General features: G+C 36.9%; 1 protein-coding gene across 2 annotated transcripts in view; it reads left to right on the top strand.

Moving 5' to 3' along the window:
* Nucleotides 1-20068, top strand: part of CBFB (core-binding factor subunit beta) — a 56798-nt gene that overhangs the window by 16221 nt on the left and 20509 nt on the right. For both annotated transcript variants that reach the window (XM_025920681.2, XM_025920682.2), the window contains exon 4: nucleotides 14760-14876. In XM_025920681.2, the coding sequence (XP_025776466.1) occupies nucleotides 14760-14876 (117 nt within the window). The remainder of the gene's footprint in view (nucleotides 1-14759; nucleotides 14877-20068) is intronic.

Raw genomic sequence — 20068 nt, 5'->3', positions numbered from 1 at the left:
AGAACTTGAGACCATTTTAAATACGTTTTGAAAATCTGTAGACCAGTTTTATGGTGATCATTGCCAGGCCCTGTGGTAGATGATTTACATTATCATAGATTCTCTGAAACCTGCACTATATAGTGAAGTCTTCTGTTGGATTTTAGAACACATTTGGTGATAGCTAGATTTTACAGCCAAGGAGCCTGGGGCCCAGAGAGGTCAGAAATATCTTCAGAAATCATGTAATCTACTTCCTAGGGACAGCCAGGATCCAGACTCAAGTTTTGTTTTGGTTTTTTTCCCCAGAATCTGTTTGTTTGCAACACACCACACTGTTGCTAATAAATAATCATTAGGTAGGTTGCCAGGAATTCCACATACCACCTCATATTATTTTAGCCTAGTAAGTTACTCTTTCCATTACACTGGATAATCACTGATATTTTAATGTGGTCTTTTTACATCTCATTTTGATGTCTTCAAAACAACCTTATCCTTCATCTTTTTCTTTTTAACCTTTTAACTTTACTTGACTTGTTTTTCTAACTTGTAGGGCAAGTGATGTTCAATATGACAATTGAGCTGCTAGATAACTGCACATAATTCTTCCATGTTAATAGTATGTTAATAATAATAATGTTAGTAAAAGTAGTTCTGATGTTTTAAAAAGTAATTGTCACAGAGTTGACCGGGGAATGGGCTACAGTAAACAGCATCTGCCTCTTTTATTACTTTTTTTTCCTAAGAAGCAAATAATTCTGTCATTTAATTTTAGAAGGTTTTCACTTGAAATTGTACCTCTTTAGTACAGTTCAAGACTGTCTTAAACATGCATTGTTTACTTTGAGTCATAGAATGAAGATAGCAGAACTAGTAAGATATTTTGGGGTGGGGGGAAGTATTCATATATATTCTGTAGTCATATAAAGAGTTCATGATATTAACTGTTGTAAATGCTGTGGAGTTAAGCATTAAATTGACTGTCCAGCCTCTTATTTATTCTTTAGGAAAATTGTCTGTTTTCACACTTCCTGAAATACTTTGAAAACATTAATAATGCAGTTCATTAATGCCACTGTGGTTTAAGTGAATATATAGAGTTAGGAGTTCTAATTGCCAACTTCTGCCTCCTAACTAACTTTGCAACCTTCTGCAGATGAATTATTTAATATCTCTCACTTTTATGTATGTATGTGTGTAATCTCTGCACTCAGTGTGGGGCTCAAACTCATAACCCCAAGGTCAAGAGTCACATGCTCTACTGAGCTAGCCAGACACACCAGTATCTCTCACTTTTAATTTCTTCGTTTTAAAATTTTACCTGTTGGATGGTTATAAAGGTCAGATAGGACTTGGAAAAGTTTTGAAAGCTGTAGAGAATTTATATGAACTTAAGGTGGTAATACTAGTTAAACTTGAGTGAAAAAGTGTTAGGAAAAGAGAATTAAGAAATGAAGGAAGGTATATAGAGCTGTTTGGGACTGGGGTGAGGATTTCTTTAAGTAAAGTGAGTTCAAAGTAGAGGCATGGAGGCGCACCTGGGTGGCTCTGTCAATTGACCAACTCTTTTTTTTCCAAAAATTTTTTAATGTTTTTATTTTATTTTTGAGAGAGAGAGAGAGAGACAGAGTGGTGAGCAGGGGAAGGGCAGGGAGAGAGGGAGACACAGAATCTGAAGCAGGCTCCAAGCTGACAGCACAGAGCCTGACTCGGGGCTAGAACTCACGAACCGTGAGATCATGATCTGAGCTGATGTCGTTGCTTAACCACCTGAGCCACCCAGGCGCCCCTGACCATCCAACTCTTGATTTCAGCTGAGGTCATGATCCCAGGGTCGTGGGAGTCGCCCCCATGCTGAGCCTGGAGCCTGCTTGGGATTCTCTCTCTTCTTCTGTGCCTCTCCCCTGTCACTCGTCTGCACATGCACACGTGCTTTTTCTCTCTCAAAATGAAGGAAAAGAAAAAAACAAAGTAGAGGCATGGAGTTGCAGAGTCTAGAAATAGCATTCGTGGTCTTAGCAGTGTTCAAGTTTTTGGTTTGTGATGCTTAGGCTAATGTTACTTTTTTATGCAGTAAGAAAGCAGGTATTTTAAATATATACCTCCATGAAGAAAAAAATTATGTAAGAATATAATCATATTATAAATTTTTAAGTTTTAGATTAGACTAGACATGTTTTCTCCTTAATCTCAGAGTATGAGTATTATTGGGATGTAAGAATCTTTTCAGATTGCTCACCAAAAGGAATGGCTTTTCCAGATGTTGGACCATCAGTGTTTCTAGGTGGAACATTCTTCTGAAAAATGACGTTTAGAGGAAATTTTCAACACTTGACATTAACTTTGTGTGGCATGGTACAATAAAACCAGTAATGTTTCAGCATGCTTTTTCTGCTGTAGAGTTTACTGCAGTGTGATTTTTAAGTACCGTAAAATACCTTACGAGAGGTTCCAAATTAGGTGGGCTAGTTCTACATATAATTCTATATAGTTTTTTAAATATGTTCATTAATGCATTTTTCCCTTAAATGCCAGTCATCTTTGCATTTGTTAAGTTTATCTTACAAATAAAAGAGTGGATAAAAATGTATGTACAGTTTTAGAAATAACAAAACGGGTGTCCATGTACTTGTTACTGAAGATAACAGTATATCTACACTAGAACTGTGATGTCTAGCATGGTAGCCACTGGCCACATGTGACTAGTGAGCACTTGAAATGTGATTGGTCTGATTGACATTTGCTGTTTGTGAAAGAGTACACACTGGATTTTGAAAACTTGGTACAAAAAAAAGAATGTAAGATTTCTCAATTTTTATATTATGTATCGAAATAATTTTTAGATACATTTTAGATTTTAGATACATTTTAGATACATTTGGTTAACTAACAGTATTATAATTAATTTCACCTGTTTCTTTTTAATTTTTTGAATATGTCCTAGAAAGTTTACATTTACCTCTGTGACTTGCATTTGTGGTTCCCGCTATACTTCTATTGGACACTGATGCCTTAGAAAACTCCACAGTCCTCTACCCCTCTTCACAAAAACAAAACAAAAAACAACCCACTATCCCGACTGATATATTTATTCCCTTGCTTTCCTTTGTCATTTTATTCGTATGCACATGTTTCTAGACAATGCATTGTTTAGTTTTGAAACTGAACATAGCAAGCACAGACTTCATGGCAGTATCAGTGAAAGACTGTAATGTAGTTTTTAACGTGAAAGCTCCTAGAAGATAAGCTGAACAGAGTCTCAGAGTCAAGTCTGGATTTTCAGCTTCTTTGCAAATTTGAAAAGCCCGTCTGGGGAAGTTTGTGAGCAGAGTCATGAGTAGGTTGTAGAAAACCTAAGGCTCACACTGGAATTGGGACGTGTGCATAATGTGAGCCAATGTTCACAGCATGCTAGAGATCCGGAGGAAATAACGGTCAGAGGGAGTGGGCTACTCTGTATTTTCTGATTCTGTTTTTTGATTCTACCTCCTTTTCACAGGAGTTTCTCCATAAATCTTTTCATTTTATAAAACTGAAACTGTAAACCCATTAAATAATAACTTCCCATTCTCCTTTCCCCAAGCCCTTGGCATCCACCATTCTTTTTTTTTTTTTTAAGTTTTATTTATTTATTTTGAGAGAGAGAGAGAGAGCAAGCGCATGAGCAGGGGAGATGTGGAGAGAGGGAGAGAGAATCCCAAGCAGGCTCCACACCGTCCACGCAGAGCCCAACACGGGGTTTGAATTCACAAACTGAGATCATGACCTGAGCCGAAAACAAGAGTCAGATGCTTAACTGACTGAGCCACCCAGGCACCCCTGGCATCTACCATTCTACTTTTTATGATATTGACTAAGTACCTCATGTAAGTGAAATCATATAGTATTTGTCTTTTTAGTACTGGCTTATTTCACTTAGTATAATGTTCTGAAGATTCATCCATCGTGTAGCATATTGTAAAATTTTCTTAAAAGGCTCAATAATACTATTTTGTATGTTTTATACCGCATTTTGCTTATCCATTCATTTGTCAGTGCACACTTGGATGGTTTCCATGTTTTAGATGTTGTGAATTATGCTGCAATGAACATGAATATACATATATGTCTTTGAGATCCTTGCTTTCAGTTCTTCTGAATGTTTACCCAGAATTGGAATTGCTGGATCATAATTTTAAAAAATGTTTTTTTAATGTTTATTTTTGAGAGAGAGAGACAGAGCATGAGCAGGGGGGAGGCAGAGAGGGAGAGGGAGACACAGAATCCGAAGCAGGCTCCAGGCTCTGAGGTGTCAGCACAGAGCCCTGACACAAGTCTCGAACGCATGAACCATGAGATCATGACCCGAGCTGAATTTGGATGCCTAACCGACTGTGCCACCCAGGTGCCCCTCTGGATCATAATTTTTTTTTTTTATTTTTTTTTAACGTTTATTTATTTTTGAGACAGAGAGAGACAGAGCATGAACGGGGGAGGGTCAGAGAGAGGGAGACACAGAATCTGAAACAGGCTCCAGGCTCTGAACTGTCAGCACAGAGCCCGACACGGGGCACGAACTCACGGACCGTGAGATCATGACCCGAGCCAAAGTCGGCCGCTCAACCGACTGAGCCACCTAGGTGCCCCATGGATCATAATTTTTTGAGGAACCACCATACTGTTTTCCACCGCAGATGAATGTTCTTTCTGTGTTCCCACCAGCACTGCACCAGGGTTCCAGTTTCTCATTCTTAACCAACACGTGCTTTCTATTTTTGTGACAGTAACCATGCTAATGTGGGGTAGTATCTGTCATTATAGTTTTGATTTGTGTTTCCCTAATGATTAGTGATGTTGAGCATCTTTTCATGTACTGATTGGCTATTTGTGTATCTTCAGAGAAATGACTGTTCCGGTTCTTTGCCCATTTTTTTTTTTTTTTAATTTTTTTTTTTCAACGTTTATTTATTTTTGGGACAGAGAGAGACACAGCATGAACGGGGGAGGGGCAGAGAAAGAGGGAGACACAGAATTGGAAACAGGCTCCAGGCTCTGAGCCATCAGCCCAGAGCCTGACGCGGGGCTCGAACTCCCGGACCGCGAGATCGTGACCTGGCTGAAGTCGGACGCTTAACTGACTGCGCCACCCAGGCGCCCCACTTTGCCCATTTTTTAGTTGAATTTTTTGTTGTTGAGTTTTAGGAATTCTCTATATTAATTTTGGATATGAATCCCTTAACATATATATCTTTTGCACATACTTTCTTCCATTCTGTGGGTTGCCTTTTTACTCTGTTGATAGTGTCTTTAGATGCACAAAAATTTTTAATGTTCATTGAGTCCTGTTTGTGTTTTTTTTGTTATCTGTGTCTTTGGTGTCATCTCCAAGAAATCATTGTCAGATCCAGTGTCATGAAGCTTTTATGCTATGTTTACTTCTAAAAGTTTTATAATTTCAGGTCTTACATTTAAGGGTTTGATCTGTTTTGAGTTAGTTTTTGTATACAGTGTTAGGTAAGGGTCCAGCTTCATTCTTTGCATGTGGATATCCATTTTCCCAGCACCGTTTGTTGAAAAAGACTGTTCTTTCACTGTTGGATGGTCTTGACACTCTTGTCAGAGATCATGTGACCATATACAAGATGGTTTATTCCTTGGCTTTCTATTCTATTCCATCAGTCTGTATGTTTGTCTTTGTGTCAGAACTATACTTTTTTTGATTATACTGTAGCTTTGTAGTAAATGTTGAAATCAGGAACTATGAGTCCTCACATTTTTTTCTTTTTCAAGATTGTTTTGGCTATCCATGGTCCCTTGAGATTCCATGTAAATTTTAAGATGGGTTTTTCTATTTGGTTAACGCATGCATTTATTGAATATGTACACACATACAATCTCAGTTCCAGGTACATTCTGAATTAAACTGTATTATGATTTCTCTTTTGAATTATAAGGAGTAGATGGTAAATTACATTAAATCACTACAGAAGAAGCTATTTTTTACACTTACATGCAACCCAATTATGATTCAGAGGCAAGTGAAATTGAATGACTGTCTTAGTGATTATCCAACAGGCAAGCAGTTGACTGCATTTATGAGGAGCATGTGGCTAAAGGAAGATGAGTCAGAACCAAGTATCTTCCAAAGGAATCTGTTAAATAGACTACAGAAACAATTAAAATTAAAAGGCAGGGTACATACTTCATTAGCAGAATATCTTGTTTTCCTTGGTGTCTTTGCCATCCTGGTATTACTGCATATCTGTTGATTCATTGGTGAGAACCTTTGTTCAGTTCTCTCAAAAAAAAAGGCTTTTTTCCCTTGGAAAGAAATCGCTTTGTAAAACATTGGTGGTAATGTGCATGCACGCAGTCAGTATGTTTGTGGTGCTTTATGTGTCTCATATGTTTTATGAATGTTTATGTCTTAACTAATTTTTACTCTCACCTGTGAAAGAGGTATTATTTAGCTCTGATTTTATATGTAAGGAATCTGAGGCTTATTAGCAAACTTAAATTTGTCTCAGACACACTGATAAAGCTAGAATTTAAATCCAGATTTTATCTGATTCCAAAGCACATTTTATCACTCTTCCTATTATAGCGATAATATTCCTTTTCTTTTACCAATATTTACAGTTGGACCCCCTCGATGGCTCAGTCTGTAGAGCTTGTGCCTCTTTTTTTTGTTTTTGTTTTTGTTTTGTTTTTTATGTTTGTTTATTTTTGAGAGAGAGAGTGCTCGAGCCCATGAGCAGGGGAGGGCAAAGACAGGGAGAGAAAATCTCAAGCAGGCTCCACACTGTCAGCTCAGAGCCTGACATCACACTCAAATTCACAAACTGAGATCATGACCTGAGCCGAAATCAAGAAATAAAGAGTTGGACACTCAACCAACTGAGCCACCCAGGCACCCCTGTAGAGCACATGCTTCTTGAGTGCAAGCCCCACATTGGGCGTAGAGCTTACTTAAAAAATAAATACATTAATTCATTAAAAATAAATAAAAATAATACAGTTGATTTTCATTGTATGGTAGTTATCTTCTATAGTGGCTGCAGACACTGAATTAGTACTAAACAGCTGCTTGCCAGGATGTTACAGAGTTAGGTTCCGGCAAGCCCCGGGTCATAACATTTTCCTCGATCAATACATAAACTTGTTTTATGTGTGTTTCTGTTTAAGGAAAACTTGTTTAATATATGTTGTTTATTCATTAACACTGAACAATGGTAAAATGTTAGGCATCTAGGTTACTTATAATCCTTTGCCATTTTGAAAAAAAAAAACCTTACAGGTGAACATCCTTATAATCAAATATTTTGTGTACATCTTTGATTAAACTTTAGGATATAGTCATAGGGCATGACATTATTTGATCAAAGGAAAATTCACACTGCTAAAAAAAAATGCCTTCCCCAAATTGTTAACCAGTTTATACTCCTGACAATATAGTAGAACCTGGTTTCTCGTCTTGTAGACTTGAAGTTCTTTTTTATTTTTTACATTTGTTTAGAAATAGATACAGTTATCTTGTTTTAATTTTATAGATTTGGTTATCGTTAGTGAATTTTTTTCAGGTCTTTGGCCATTTTATTTATTTTCTTTTAAACTTATTTTTTTCATATGGTTAGCCATTTTTCCTATTTCCACTAGTTAAATAAAATATCCTTTTACCATTGATTTGAAATGTTGCCTTTTTCATTTATTAAATACTTGGTTTCATTTCTGATTTTTTCTTTATTCTAGTAAGTTTCTTCTGACTTCCATAGCACTGGTACCTATGTACTGGTTGCATTGTTACATGTTTTAATATCTGAAAGGGCAGAAAAATACTTTCTAATATTTTCTTGGATAGTCTGATTCTTTTTTATGAACTATAGACTTATTTCTCAAATTCCAGAAAACATTATTTTGAGATTTCATTGGAATTTTGTTAGAATAAGTATTACTTTGGGATAAATTGGCATTTGTAGTCTTACCATTAGAGAATATCACACCTCACCAGTTATTAAAATGATTTGCTTTGTTTCAGAAATTAGCTATTTTCTTTTTATAAAGTCTACATGTTCCTTCTTAAATTTACTCTTAGTAGTTGATACTTTTATTGATATTTTAAAATAAGGTGTTTTTTTTCCATCTTATTTTCTAAAGAGTTACTATCGTAATATAGGAAAGTTGTTGGTTTTTGCATATTATTTTTATCAGCAGCCACTTTATTTTTTTTTAATTAATTAATTTATTTTGAGAGAGACAGAGACAGCACGAGTTGGGGAGAGGCAGGCAGAGAGAGAGAGAAGAGAGAATCCCAAGCAGGCTCTGAGCCTCTAGCACAAGGCCCAGCGCGGGGCTTCAGCTCAGGAAACCTCAAGATCATGACCTGAGCTGAAACCAAGAGTCGGATGCTTAACTGGCTGAGCCATCCAGGTGCCCCATCCAGCCACTTTATTGAATTCATTAATTCACTTGGTTTTTTAGTTGAATATTCTGGATTTTTCAGGTAGATAATCTTCAGTCTTATTTATGTACAAGTTTGCTAGAACTGTAGTCTTTCTAAATTTTTATTTATTTATTTATTTATTTTGAGAGAGAGCACGAGCAGGAGAAAGGGGCAGAGAGAGAGAATCTTTAAGCAAATTCCATGTGGAGCCTGATGAGGGGGCTTGATCCGAAGACCCTGGGATCATGACCTGAGCCAAAATCAAGAGTTAACTCAACCTTCTGAGCCACCCAGGTGCCCCAGAACTGTAGTCTGGGGACATTGGAAAGCTGACGGATTTAAACTTCTTACAGTTTTACTATCATTTGGTACATTCCGTTAACCTTAAGAGTTAAGTGAGTCCTACTTAATGTAAGGGGTGAATTCAGTTTTGATTCTTACAGTTCTTTATTTATGTAGTCAGCTCTTCCTCCTTAAAGACTTTAAGTTGACTGGTGTTGGAATCTTTTTTGGATGGTAGGATGTACATCTTTTTTAAATGCCTGGTATATTCACACTGCCCTGGATAATCATACCCTGCACAAAATGATAGGTAGTAAACGTTTGTTGAATAGGTGGGTCTTTTCAAATTGAAATTAGAAGCTACAAGAAACCATTTCTAATTCCAGCTCTGTTTCTGCTCTTCTATTAATCATTGTTTAAATATTTACCGAATACCTAAGGGGCTGATCATTCCCTCTTACTGTTTTCTCTAATAACTCAATTTCTAGATTTTAGTTAACAAGTGTTTTAAGTTCTAGCAGTTTATTATAGAGAAGTGAACTATTCTTTCTGATTGAAATGGTTTTTTTGACAATAAAGTTTTCTCTTTGTTTTTGGCAATAGCTTTGACACTTAGTTTCTGTCTCTAGATGTATCTTTTTCTCTTTTCTCTTTTTCTTTTTTTTTTACTTTGAGAGAGAGAGCACTAGTGAGCAAGGGGCAGAGAGGGAGAGAGAGAATCCCACAAGGGGCAGAGAGAGAGAGAGAGAGAGAGAGAGAGAGAGAGAGAGAGAGAGAGAGAAGTGGGCCTCAACCAGGGCTCCTGTTTTACCCAAAGTGGGGCTTGAGCTCACCTGATACGGGGCTCAAGCTCACCCAGTGTGGGGAGTTTCTGTCTGTATTGATATTGTGGCTTAGTACTGGTGTGGTGGGAGTCTTCTTTGCAAATCTACCGTTTTTCTATTTTAATTATCTTGAAATTATTTTCTTTAGAACTTCTCAGAAGAGACAACTCTTTCTGCTGTCCTGTTGTACCCTCAATTTCTATTCTTAGTGCAGCTACCCAGGAGCTAGAAACACTAAATAAACTTCTATAAATATATAGTATTTTAGAAGGGCAATTGAGGATGCCACTGCTTATTCCAAATTTAGATATTCTCAGAATAAGTAGAGTCCAGACTCTCAGAGATAGAACTGTTTGTACAGATTGATAAATGAGAAGTTGACTAGGTTCTCTATGTCTCTATGTCTCTTATGTCTTTCCTCTGACATTTATGTTGCAAAACACAGAATAACTAATTTTTAGCTATTTAGGAAGTTTGGTCAATTTAAGTGAAGACTGTTTATCATCTTTCTGGCTCTCTGCTACAAAGATCTTGGTACCTATGAGGGAAGAGGAAGAATGAAGTTTTTACTGTCATGATTGAATCTTTTTGCCTTGTACAGTCTTGAGAATGTGGTGAAAGTAGTGAACTTACAAAAAAAAATGCACATGGGCTCAGTCAAACACACACATTTTTACATAGAATTTCAAGGTGTTTCTGGTCTTTTTGAAACTTCCATAAACCCAAACTCCTGTAGGTTCTCTGAACTCCAGACTAAGAACTCCTACCTTAAATAAAAGCAATCCTAAAAGTTATGAGTGACCTAAGATCCTGTAAGATAATCCTTAGGTATCTAATGCATCCAACAAAGGGGAAATTTTTCCGTGGGGTCCTATAACTTAACCTTTAGCCACTAGGTTCCTTATGTGTTTTTCTTTCTCTTCACTGGCTGTTTATAGCCTGCTCTGATGGGTTCTTTTCTTTTATCCAGCATCTAGACATTGGATGTCCTCAGAGTTCTTCCTGGCCCCCCTTCTTTTCTCCTTCTACTTATTGCTTGGCCAATGTCTTCCTCTCCCTTGGATTTAAATACCACTGTATTGTTGATGGCTGCTAGATTTATATCACCGGCCCATATCTTCTCAGAGTGCTAGTATCCCATATGCAACTGTAAAGTTATTATAAGTATTTTTATAATTGTTTTATTGAGATAAAATTCATATACCATAAAATTCATGCTTTAAGAATGTACAATTCAGGGATTTTTAGTATATTCGCAGAATTGTGCAACCATTACTGCTGTCTAATTCCAAAACATTTTCATCATCCAGAAAGAAACCCTGTACCTATTAGCAATCACTTATCCCTCCCCCACCTTCCCTCGCCATCAGCCCCAGGCAACCACTAATCTCCTTTCTGTCTCTCTCTGTAATTGCACATTTGTATGTGCCAGTGTATATTCACATCTCAAATAAATGGAATCATGTAATATGTGGCCCTTTTCTGATTTCTTTCACTTAGCATAATGTTTTCAAAATTGAACAGGGGCGCCTGGGTGGTTCAGTCGGTTAAGCGTCCGACTTCGGCTCAGGTCCTGATCTCACGGTTTGTGAGTTCGAGCCCCGCGTCGGGTTCTGTGCTGACCGCTCAGAGCCTGGAGCCTGTTTCAGATTCTGTGTCTCCTTCTCTCTCTGACCCTCCCCCGTTCATGCTCTGTCTCTCTCTGTCTCAAAAGTAAATAAACCTTAAAAAAATTTTTTTTTTTTTTTTTTTTTTTTAAATTGAATATTGTAGCATGGGCCACCTGGGTGGTTCAGTCAGTTAGGTGGCCGACTTTGGCTCAGGTCATGATCTTGCGGTCCGTGAGTTCGAGCCCCGCATCAGGCTCTGTGCTGACAGCTAGAGCCTGGAGCCTGCTTTGGATTCTGTGACTCCCTCTCTGTCTGCCCCTCTCCCACTCATGCTCTGTCTCTCTTGCTCTCAAAACTAAATAAACATAAAAAAATTTTTTTAAAACAATATTGTAGCATGTATCAATACTTTATTCCTTTTTGTGGGTGAATTGTATCCCAGTATGTGGATAATGCCAAGCTGACAGTGCATACCTGTATTTGCTGAAGCTCTACTGCTACAGTGATGTGGTATTTAAAGGTGACAGTAAGGTCATATTATGCATAATTTGGATTGAATGTAATGTCACACCTGATATTTAGAGATTGATTTTATTAAAAATTAAATACTATTACCTTATTTCCAGAAGAATACAATGTGAGGCTGTAGTCATTTTGAACTTTCTGTGAAGTCTCACATTCCCTGCTACTTTACTTTTGGAAAAATAAGCAGGCTATTTTGTTGTTTCTGTGTGTGATGAGCTGAATCTGTTTAATACTTTTTTTAAAAGTTTATTTATTTAATCTCTATACCCAACATGGGGCTTGAACTCATGACCCCAAAATCAAGAATACATGCTTTTCCAACTGAGCCAACCAGGCACCCCTGAATCGATTGTTTTTTACTTTTAAAGGCTTTATAGAATACATTTCGTTTAAAATATTTAATTGTTCTAGGACAATAGATTTAATCCCTAGGTCACATTCTAATACATTTTCTTTTCACAGTTTGAAATAAGTCATCATTATCTTCAGTGAAAAATATCTTAGTGTTTAAATTGTATTATTAGATTATACTACGAAATGCTGAACTGTTAAGAGACAGAATTTTATTTTCTTCATACTTTGAGGTTTGGTATTCATGAAATGTATGAAAGTGCCAAACATTTGAAGATCTAAATGTAAAACTGTATTTTTGAATGTGAACATCTAAATAAATCACCAGAGTCATCTAAATATTATTTTACATTATGATTCTAGGCACTAGCCTTGACTAAGAACCATAGTCTTTTTCCGAATCCACTTAGGAATTTCCCGAAACAGATTGGTGGTTTTCTTTGTCGTGAGAGAATGTTTATAAAGAAGTAATGAATGGGCTTTTTAAAAATTCAGTAATTTCATAAGGAAAATAATTTTGATTATAGAGTTAATATGAATAAGCTAGATTATGGAATCTTTGATTCTAAATGATATAAATCATGTGATGAAGAACGTAGAATCTAATCATGAAGTTGACCTTTCTCTCCTGTTAGAAGAGGAGAATTCTGTGCATGATTAGTGTGAGAATTTAATGAGGTACTTTGATAGGTGAAATGTTACAGTCCTCACTGTGTGGCACCCTCCCATGTGAGAAAGAGTTGGTGGAGATATTGATTAGAAGATGTGTTAAGTCAAGTTACATTGATAGGCAGTGAGGAGGGCTATTGTTTTTAGGTTTTGAGGTGTTGAAAGTGAGGTTGTCATAGTCACTTGTCTGACGAGGTGCACTTTAGTGGAGTTTTAAATTCACAATGTAGAAGAGAATGAGCACTTATCAGAACAGAAGGAAATATGTGGTTAAACGGTTTCAGCTATAACTGTAGGCTACTTCCCTTGGTCCAAATGGGAGGAGAAATGGAACCTTATGTTTTGGACTTCTTTTCCCAATATAAATAGAAGTTAGTTCAGGGTGGTTTATTGGAGCCCTTAACAAGAAAAAGGTTGTGTTAATAGTAGAGGGGAATGACAAAAATAAGATGGCATAAATCCTGTAGGTTTTATTTTACAGGTGTCTCAGTTGTAATTTTTTGAGCATATTTGTAATTGTTGACAGTCAATTATTCTTATTAAACCTTTCTAGAAACAAGAATGCCCCAAAATTTTTGAAGAAACTGCTGAATTGAGAAAAGAAAAAGTTGATGTTTACAGCTTTTTACTTAAAATGAAGACTGTCTTAACCAATTTTATATAATTACAAGTAATAAATAATGCTAATTTTAGCTCACAAAAGCACTTGGATTATTTAAATAAAATATATTTGGTGTAGACAAATGAAGACCTTATTTATAAATGTATATTTGATAACCTGGAGTTTTGAAAAGTCATTGAAATCCTGCTTCTTCTGCATTTAAGAAATCTTATTAAGGCATTAAATGATAAACATCTATGCTGATTTTTATTCTGAAGCCCATGTTTTCTTTTTGTTTTAATTTTTATTAAGTTCACTTATTTACTTAGAGCATGCATGCAAGTCAGGGAGGGACAGAGAGGGAGAGGGAGAGGGGGAGAGAGAGAGAGAGAGAGAGAGAGAATCCCAAGCAGGCTCCATACTATTAGTGCAGAGCCTGGTGCGGGGCTCAAACTCATGAACTGTGAGATCATAACCTGAGCCAAAATCAAGGGTCAGAGGCTTAATCAACTAAGCCACCCAGGTGCCCCTGAAGCCCATGTTAAATAAGGTAGAGAAGATCTAAAATAACAATGTTTGTTTGTTTGTTTGTTTGTTTGTTTGTTTGTTTGTTTTTTCCTAAAGTCACTATTAGGATAGTGATATTAGGATGGGGGAAGAGTGTGGGAATTATAATAAATTTTTTATATTTCTTACTGTTTCACAATAAAATTTTCACCTTAAGATGACAGTATTAGCACCTTTCCTTTCTTGGTGGATCCTTAATTGTTCTTGAGCACAGTTATATTTTCAGGCAGTATCAGAATTTGGTGGTTGAAAATGAAACTGGTCTGAATTTTGAAATCATACCTAAAGTGTCTTTTAATCTAGAATCATTTATGTTTACTTGAAAAATAATGGTGAATAAATAAATGTTGTATCAGTTAAGTTTCTTTGGTTAAAAGCAGACAAACTGGCTAACTGAAGTTAGAAAAAAAGGAAAAAAGCTGCATTACTTCATAGGAAGCAATGAGGTAGCTTATAAAACTGAAGGGAAGTATGAAGAGCCCGACTCTGGGTGGCTCCAGGTTTCCAAATAGAGGGAAACTGTGTGTGCTGTCTTTAGGGGCTCGTGAATTCCAGTTGTTTTCCATCTTTATAGCTTTTTACCCGAGGTTCAAAAATCAAGGCAAAGTACCTATTGTCCTAGCTTCAGCTTCAACTATGTCTATTTCAAGTATCATTTTATTATAGTTTTTATAAAATTTGTATCACTTTTTTTAAAAAACAATTTGAGAGAATTGTGACTAGAAATAAAATCCTGGTAAACCAGATTAACTTAACTTCTAGAATTTGGTCAGAGCTATGGTTTATATACCTTCCTATAATTCTTAATTTTATAATTGTATTCATCTTTTTCCCCCAAGAAAACCACAGGTTTCCTTAAAGCTTATTCTTCATTTTTCATGTATCTGATGGCTTATCATTGGTTTTCATGTGCCTTTTCTGTGTCTTAGGTGTATTTGAAGGCTCCCATGATTCTGAATGGAGTCTGTGTTATCTGGAAAGGCTGGATTGACCTCCAGAGACTGGATGGTATGGGCTGCCTGGAGTTTGATGAGGAGCGAGCCCAGGTAGGGTGACTTCAGGCTCTACTGAACATGTCCCTTTCTGTACCCCTAATCTTCAACTAGACATCTATTTTACCCCATCTTTAAGAGTAAGTGTAAAAAGTTTCATGTTGAAGTGATGTTGAGGAATCTTTAAGATGTGCAGACTCATTTTGGTCCTGGTTTTGGGGAAAGTTTTTCCTTCAGTGGTTCTAAATTTCATTGGATTATTCCTGTCTGCTCAGTGGGGGCACTTCAAAGTCCAGTAAATGGTTCTGTTTAATATTTGTTCTTGATCTTTAGAACATTAGATCGGGTAGAAGAGTTCAAAATAAAACGTAGCATTTCTGAAATGGAGCAACACTTCTCGAATGACTTGGTGAGGAGTTTGGTAAATCCTCTCCCCAAAAAGCAGTGCTTAAACTGGACAAATTGTTTAAAACACACACTCGTGCATACGTGCGCGCGCGCACACACACACACATATATTTAAGGTCTCTGGAAATTAACCAAAGGACATGCATTGAGAGGTATTTATTCAAAAAAAGCTACTGAATTTCAATAAGGACAGTGATAACTTGTGTCAGTAGCTGCTGCTTCCATTAGTTCCCTCAGCTCTGTGGTCCCTCAGGTTAGACAGGCAGGTGGGACAAGCCAGAGGACTGGCAACTCTATTGTCCTGTCAGAAGGAGCTGACCTTATTTAGAGCAGTGCATGAAAAAATCCATACCCAGGAATGTCATCAAAAACAATAGAGGTCTCTGTGGCAAATGTTCTGGGAAGGCTAATGATGTGGGAAGCAACAAAATGACCAACTAGCCAGAAATTTATCAGAAATCTAGGGAAAGAGTTTGCTAATGTGGGCCCTATTAAAATCACACTTACTTCTCAGTTCATGGGTTTGAACCCCACATCAGGCTCTGTGCTGATGGCTCAGAGCCTGGAGCCTGCTTCAGATTCTGTGTCTCCCTCTGTCTCTCTCTCTGCCCCTCCCCTGCTGATGCTCTGTCTCTCTCTCCTTCAAAAATAAACGTTAAAAAAATATATATATTTTTTTTAAATCACACTTACTTCTCATGTTCCAGAAGACTATGCATATATAAAGCTGCACTGGCTCAGGAGAGGACAAAGAGGGCCCTTCCAAGCTACCAGTCTACCAGGGTAGAGTGATGAACTCCCTGCACTTTGAAAGTATCCCTCAAGCTGCACACAGATCTGGTGGCAGAAGAACGAAGTGCTGATTCAAGGTGTTTAAGCTAAACCTCTCAACAGTCATTGGCTGACTATTAAGTTATGCTGACCTAGGGCAGCCCCCTAGAAAGCTAGACTTAAAAAGAAAACAAAACAAAACTAAGCAGGGACATGCAGAGGCTACACATTACTGGAGAAGCAAACTACAGAATTAGTCCAGGTAAGTCACTAAACAGATAAAAACAGCAACAACACAGTGGAGGCAGGGGTCAGAATTCAGAGTTGCTACAAAATATTGTCTAAAATGTCCAATTTTAAACCAAAAAATTAAAGAGACATGTAAATAGACATGAAAGTATTACTGATACTCAGGGAAAAAAATAGCCAATAGACACTATCTTTGAGGGATCCCAAATGTTGCTTCTTAGTGACAAAGGCTTAAAAGCAGTTATTTATCAGTATGTTCAAAGAATTCAAGGAAGATTCTTCTTTAAAGGATTAAAGGCAAATTACAATGACAGTGACTCATCAAACGGAGCATATCAGTAGAGATCACTCAACAGCAAATTTGAGTTGGTAAAAGAAAGATGTAGTGAATATGAACATAGATTAATAGAAATTATCCAGTCTGAAGAACAGAAAGAAAAACACCAAAAACAGTCTCAGAGAGTATGGGACTCCAGCATGTGTACCAATGTGTACATGTCATGAAAGTTCTAGGAAAAGAGAGAAAGGGGCAGAAAGTTTAAGAATTAATAGCAGATGAAAACTTCCAAATTCATTAAAAATAGTTATCTTCATATCCAAGAAATTCAATAAACTTCAAATTGTATAAACACAAAGCAATCTACACCTAGATGTATCATAGTCAGATTTTGAAAAAACAAAGAATCTCAAGAGCAGCAATAAAACGGACTCATCACATGCAAGGGAGCCACAATAAGTTTAACAACTGACTTGTCTTTTGAAATTATGGAAACCAGAAGGTAATGGGATGGCAGTGACATTCAAAATGCTAAAAGAACATGTAAAAATGTCCATTTATTAGTAGGTGTTGATTTCTTTTGATTGTTTTTATATTCTTTTTTTTTTTTTTTATGTTTGTTTATTTTTGAGAGAGACAGAGACAGAATGTGAGTGGGTTAGGGGCAGAGAGAGAGGGAGACACAGAATCCGAAGCAGGCACCAGGCTCTGAGCTGTCAGCACAGAGCCCGATGTGGAGCTCGAACCCACAAGCTGTGAGATCATGACCTAAGCCCAAATCAAGTGTCATATGCTTAACCAACTGAGCCACCCAGGCTCCCCTATATTAATCCTCATAATAAAGTTAAAATAATGACAGGAATAAAAAAGAATCCTTTTTTGTTGTTGTTGTTTCCCTCTATTGTCTGTTTCTGTGTTCTCCATATATGGAAATGTGAGAATTTTCCTATCAAGAGATAAAAAGCCAAAACCTTTCTAGTAAAAAATTAAGGTTCATAGTTAAAATTCTTGGAATGCCTGGCTGGCTCAATCAGTAGAGCATGCAGCTCTTGATCTTGGGGTCATATGTTCAAGCCCCACATTAGGTGTAGAGATTGCTTTAAAAACAAATAAGTAAGTAAATAAGTACATTTAAAATTTTTAAATTAATTGATTTTGAGAGAGAGAGAGCGCACAAGTGGGGGGAGGGGCACAAAGAATCTCATGTGGGGCTCAAACTTACGAACCTGTGCGTGAGATCATGACCTGGGCCGAAATCAGGAGTCAGACACTTAACCGACTGAGCCACCCAGATGCCCCCCAAATTAAAATTCTTTTTTTTTTTTTTTAATTTTTTAACGTTTATTTATTTTTGATAGAGAGACACAGTGCGAGCAGAGGAGGTGCAGAGAGGGGGACATAGAATCCGAAGTAGGCTCTGAGCTATCAGCACAGAGCCTGATGCCAGGCTCCCAGCTCACAGACCCCAAGATCATGACCTAAGCCAAACTTGGACCTTAACTGACTGAGCCACCCAGCTGCCCTGAAAATTAAAATTCTTAAGAAGGAATCCCTGCTTCCTTGATTTCCACAGGGATAAGGAGTGACCAACTGTTTCAGAGAAATAGTAAATAATCAGCAATTTACAAGGCTGTTTCTGTAAGAAGTGATACAGCAGGGGCACCTGGGTGGCTCAGTCGGTTAAGCGGCCGACTTCGGCTCAGGTCATGATCTCGCGGTCGGTGAGTTTGAGCCCCGCGTCAGGCTCTGTGCTGACAGCTCAGAGCCTGGAGCCTGTTTCAGATTCTGTGTCTCCCTCTCTCTGACCCTCCCGTGTTCATGCTCTGTCTCTGTCTCAAAAATAAATAAACGTTAAAAAAAAAAAAAAAAAAAAGTGATACAGCAGATTGAATTTATATGAGGTAAAATTTCAGATTTAGTTGACTTTTAAAACTGAAATATTTTATTAAATGATAGATAAAAATTTTAAGTTTAACCCATAGCATTTTCCACACTTAGAATTTTCCAAGTTTTCTGGTCTATAAACTGAGCTTTATAACTACAAAGTAAGTACCATCTGTTGTGATAGCAAACTAATACAATAATTGGTCTTATATAATCTAAAAACTTTAAAGCAGGGGATTCCAAACATTCAGTGTACAGTAAGCACTTTTCTATAACCTTCCCTATCCCAAAATCATCTGTACAATATGTAGTAGTTAGGATTAGGGGCTTCATTGTCATATAATTGTGTGAATCCTAATCCTACTGCTTACATTTGTTATGGACTGAATGTTTCTGTTCCCCTAAAATTAATTTGTTAAAGCCTCAACACCCAATGTGACTGCATTTGGAGATAAGGTCTTTATGGGGCTAATTAAAATTATATGAGGTCATGAGAGTGGGGCCCTGATAGGAGTAGTGTCCTGATAAGAGATACACAAGAGAGCTTGCTTATTCTCTCTCTCTGCTGTATGAGGACAGTATTCTCTCTCTCTCTCTCTCTCTCTCTCTCTCTCTCTCTCTCTCTCTCTCTCTTTCTCTCTTTAAATTGGGAAAATTTTAATTCTACTCAAGGGGATGAGGACAATATTCTCTAACAGATGCTGAGGTAAGGCACCTGGTAAGCTAAGACAGTAAAGAGTATGGTCACAATTCATTTTAATTAAAGTTTGTTGAGTGTTTCAGCTGAAATATTTTCACAGGTATTTTCTCCGTTCAGAGTACCTTTGACAAATGTTGGCAAGGATATGAAACAACAGTTGGTATATTGGTTATGTAAAATTGACACAACATTTGAAAAACTGGCAATACATGCTAAAACTGCAAATTACATATACCTGTGATCCAGCAATTCTACTCTAAGTTTCATGGTATGCAAGAGGAATAAATACATATATTCATCAAAATATATGTACTGGACATTTATGGCAGCATTATTAGTAATATCCAGAAACTGCAAACTGCCCAAATGCCCATTAACAGTAGAATGGGTAAATTGCTTATCCACACAAAGAAATACAGTGATAATGAAAATCTACAACTTGCACACCAGTATGGGTGGATTTCACAAATATATTGAGTATACCCAAAAAGCACATGTTGTATGAATCCCTTCATATGAAAGTACAGAAATGGGCAAAACTGATAATATGTGTTGTTAGCAATAAGGATAGTGGTTTATCCTTGAGAGAGGAGAGGAGGTTAGTTATTGGAATGGAGCTGAAGGAAACTCCCAAGGTGTTATTACTGCTCTCTTTCTTCCAATGGATTCTAGTTACATGGAAAGTTCAGTTTGTGGAAATTCATTGAGCTGTAATTTAGGACAGTGCTGTCCGGTATAATTCAAATGTGAACCACATAATGTAATTTAAGTTTTTCTAGAAGCCACATTAAAAAAGATAAAAAGAAGCAATTGTATTTAATTTTTATATTGTATTTTGTTTGACCCGGGATATCCAAAACATCATACTTGAACATAAAATTAATATAAAAAATTTATTGAGATGTCTCACATTTTTTTTCTTTGAAACAAGTTCTTGAAATTTGGTGTGTATTTCAA

The sequence above is a fragment of the Puma concolor genome, chromosome E2 (assembly GCF_028749965.1).
Source record: "Puma concolor isolate L17-30 chromosome E2, mPumCon1.1.hap2, whole genome shotgun sequence".
Lineage (NCBI taxonomy): Eukaryota > Metazoa > Chordata > Mammalia > Carnivora > Felidae > Puma > Puma concolor.
The sequence above is the reverse complement of the archived record's forward strand: the minus strand, read 5'-3'. Positions and strand labels throughout refer to the sequence as shown.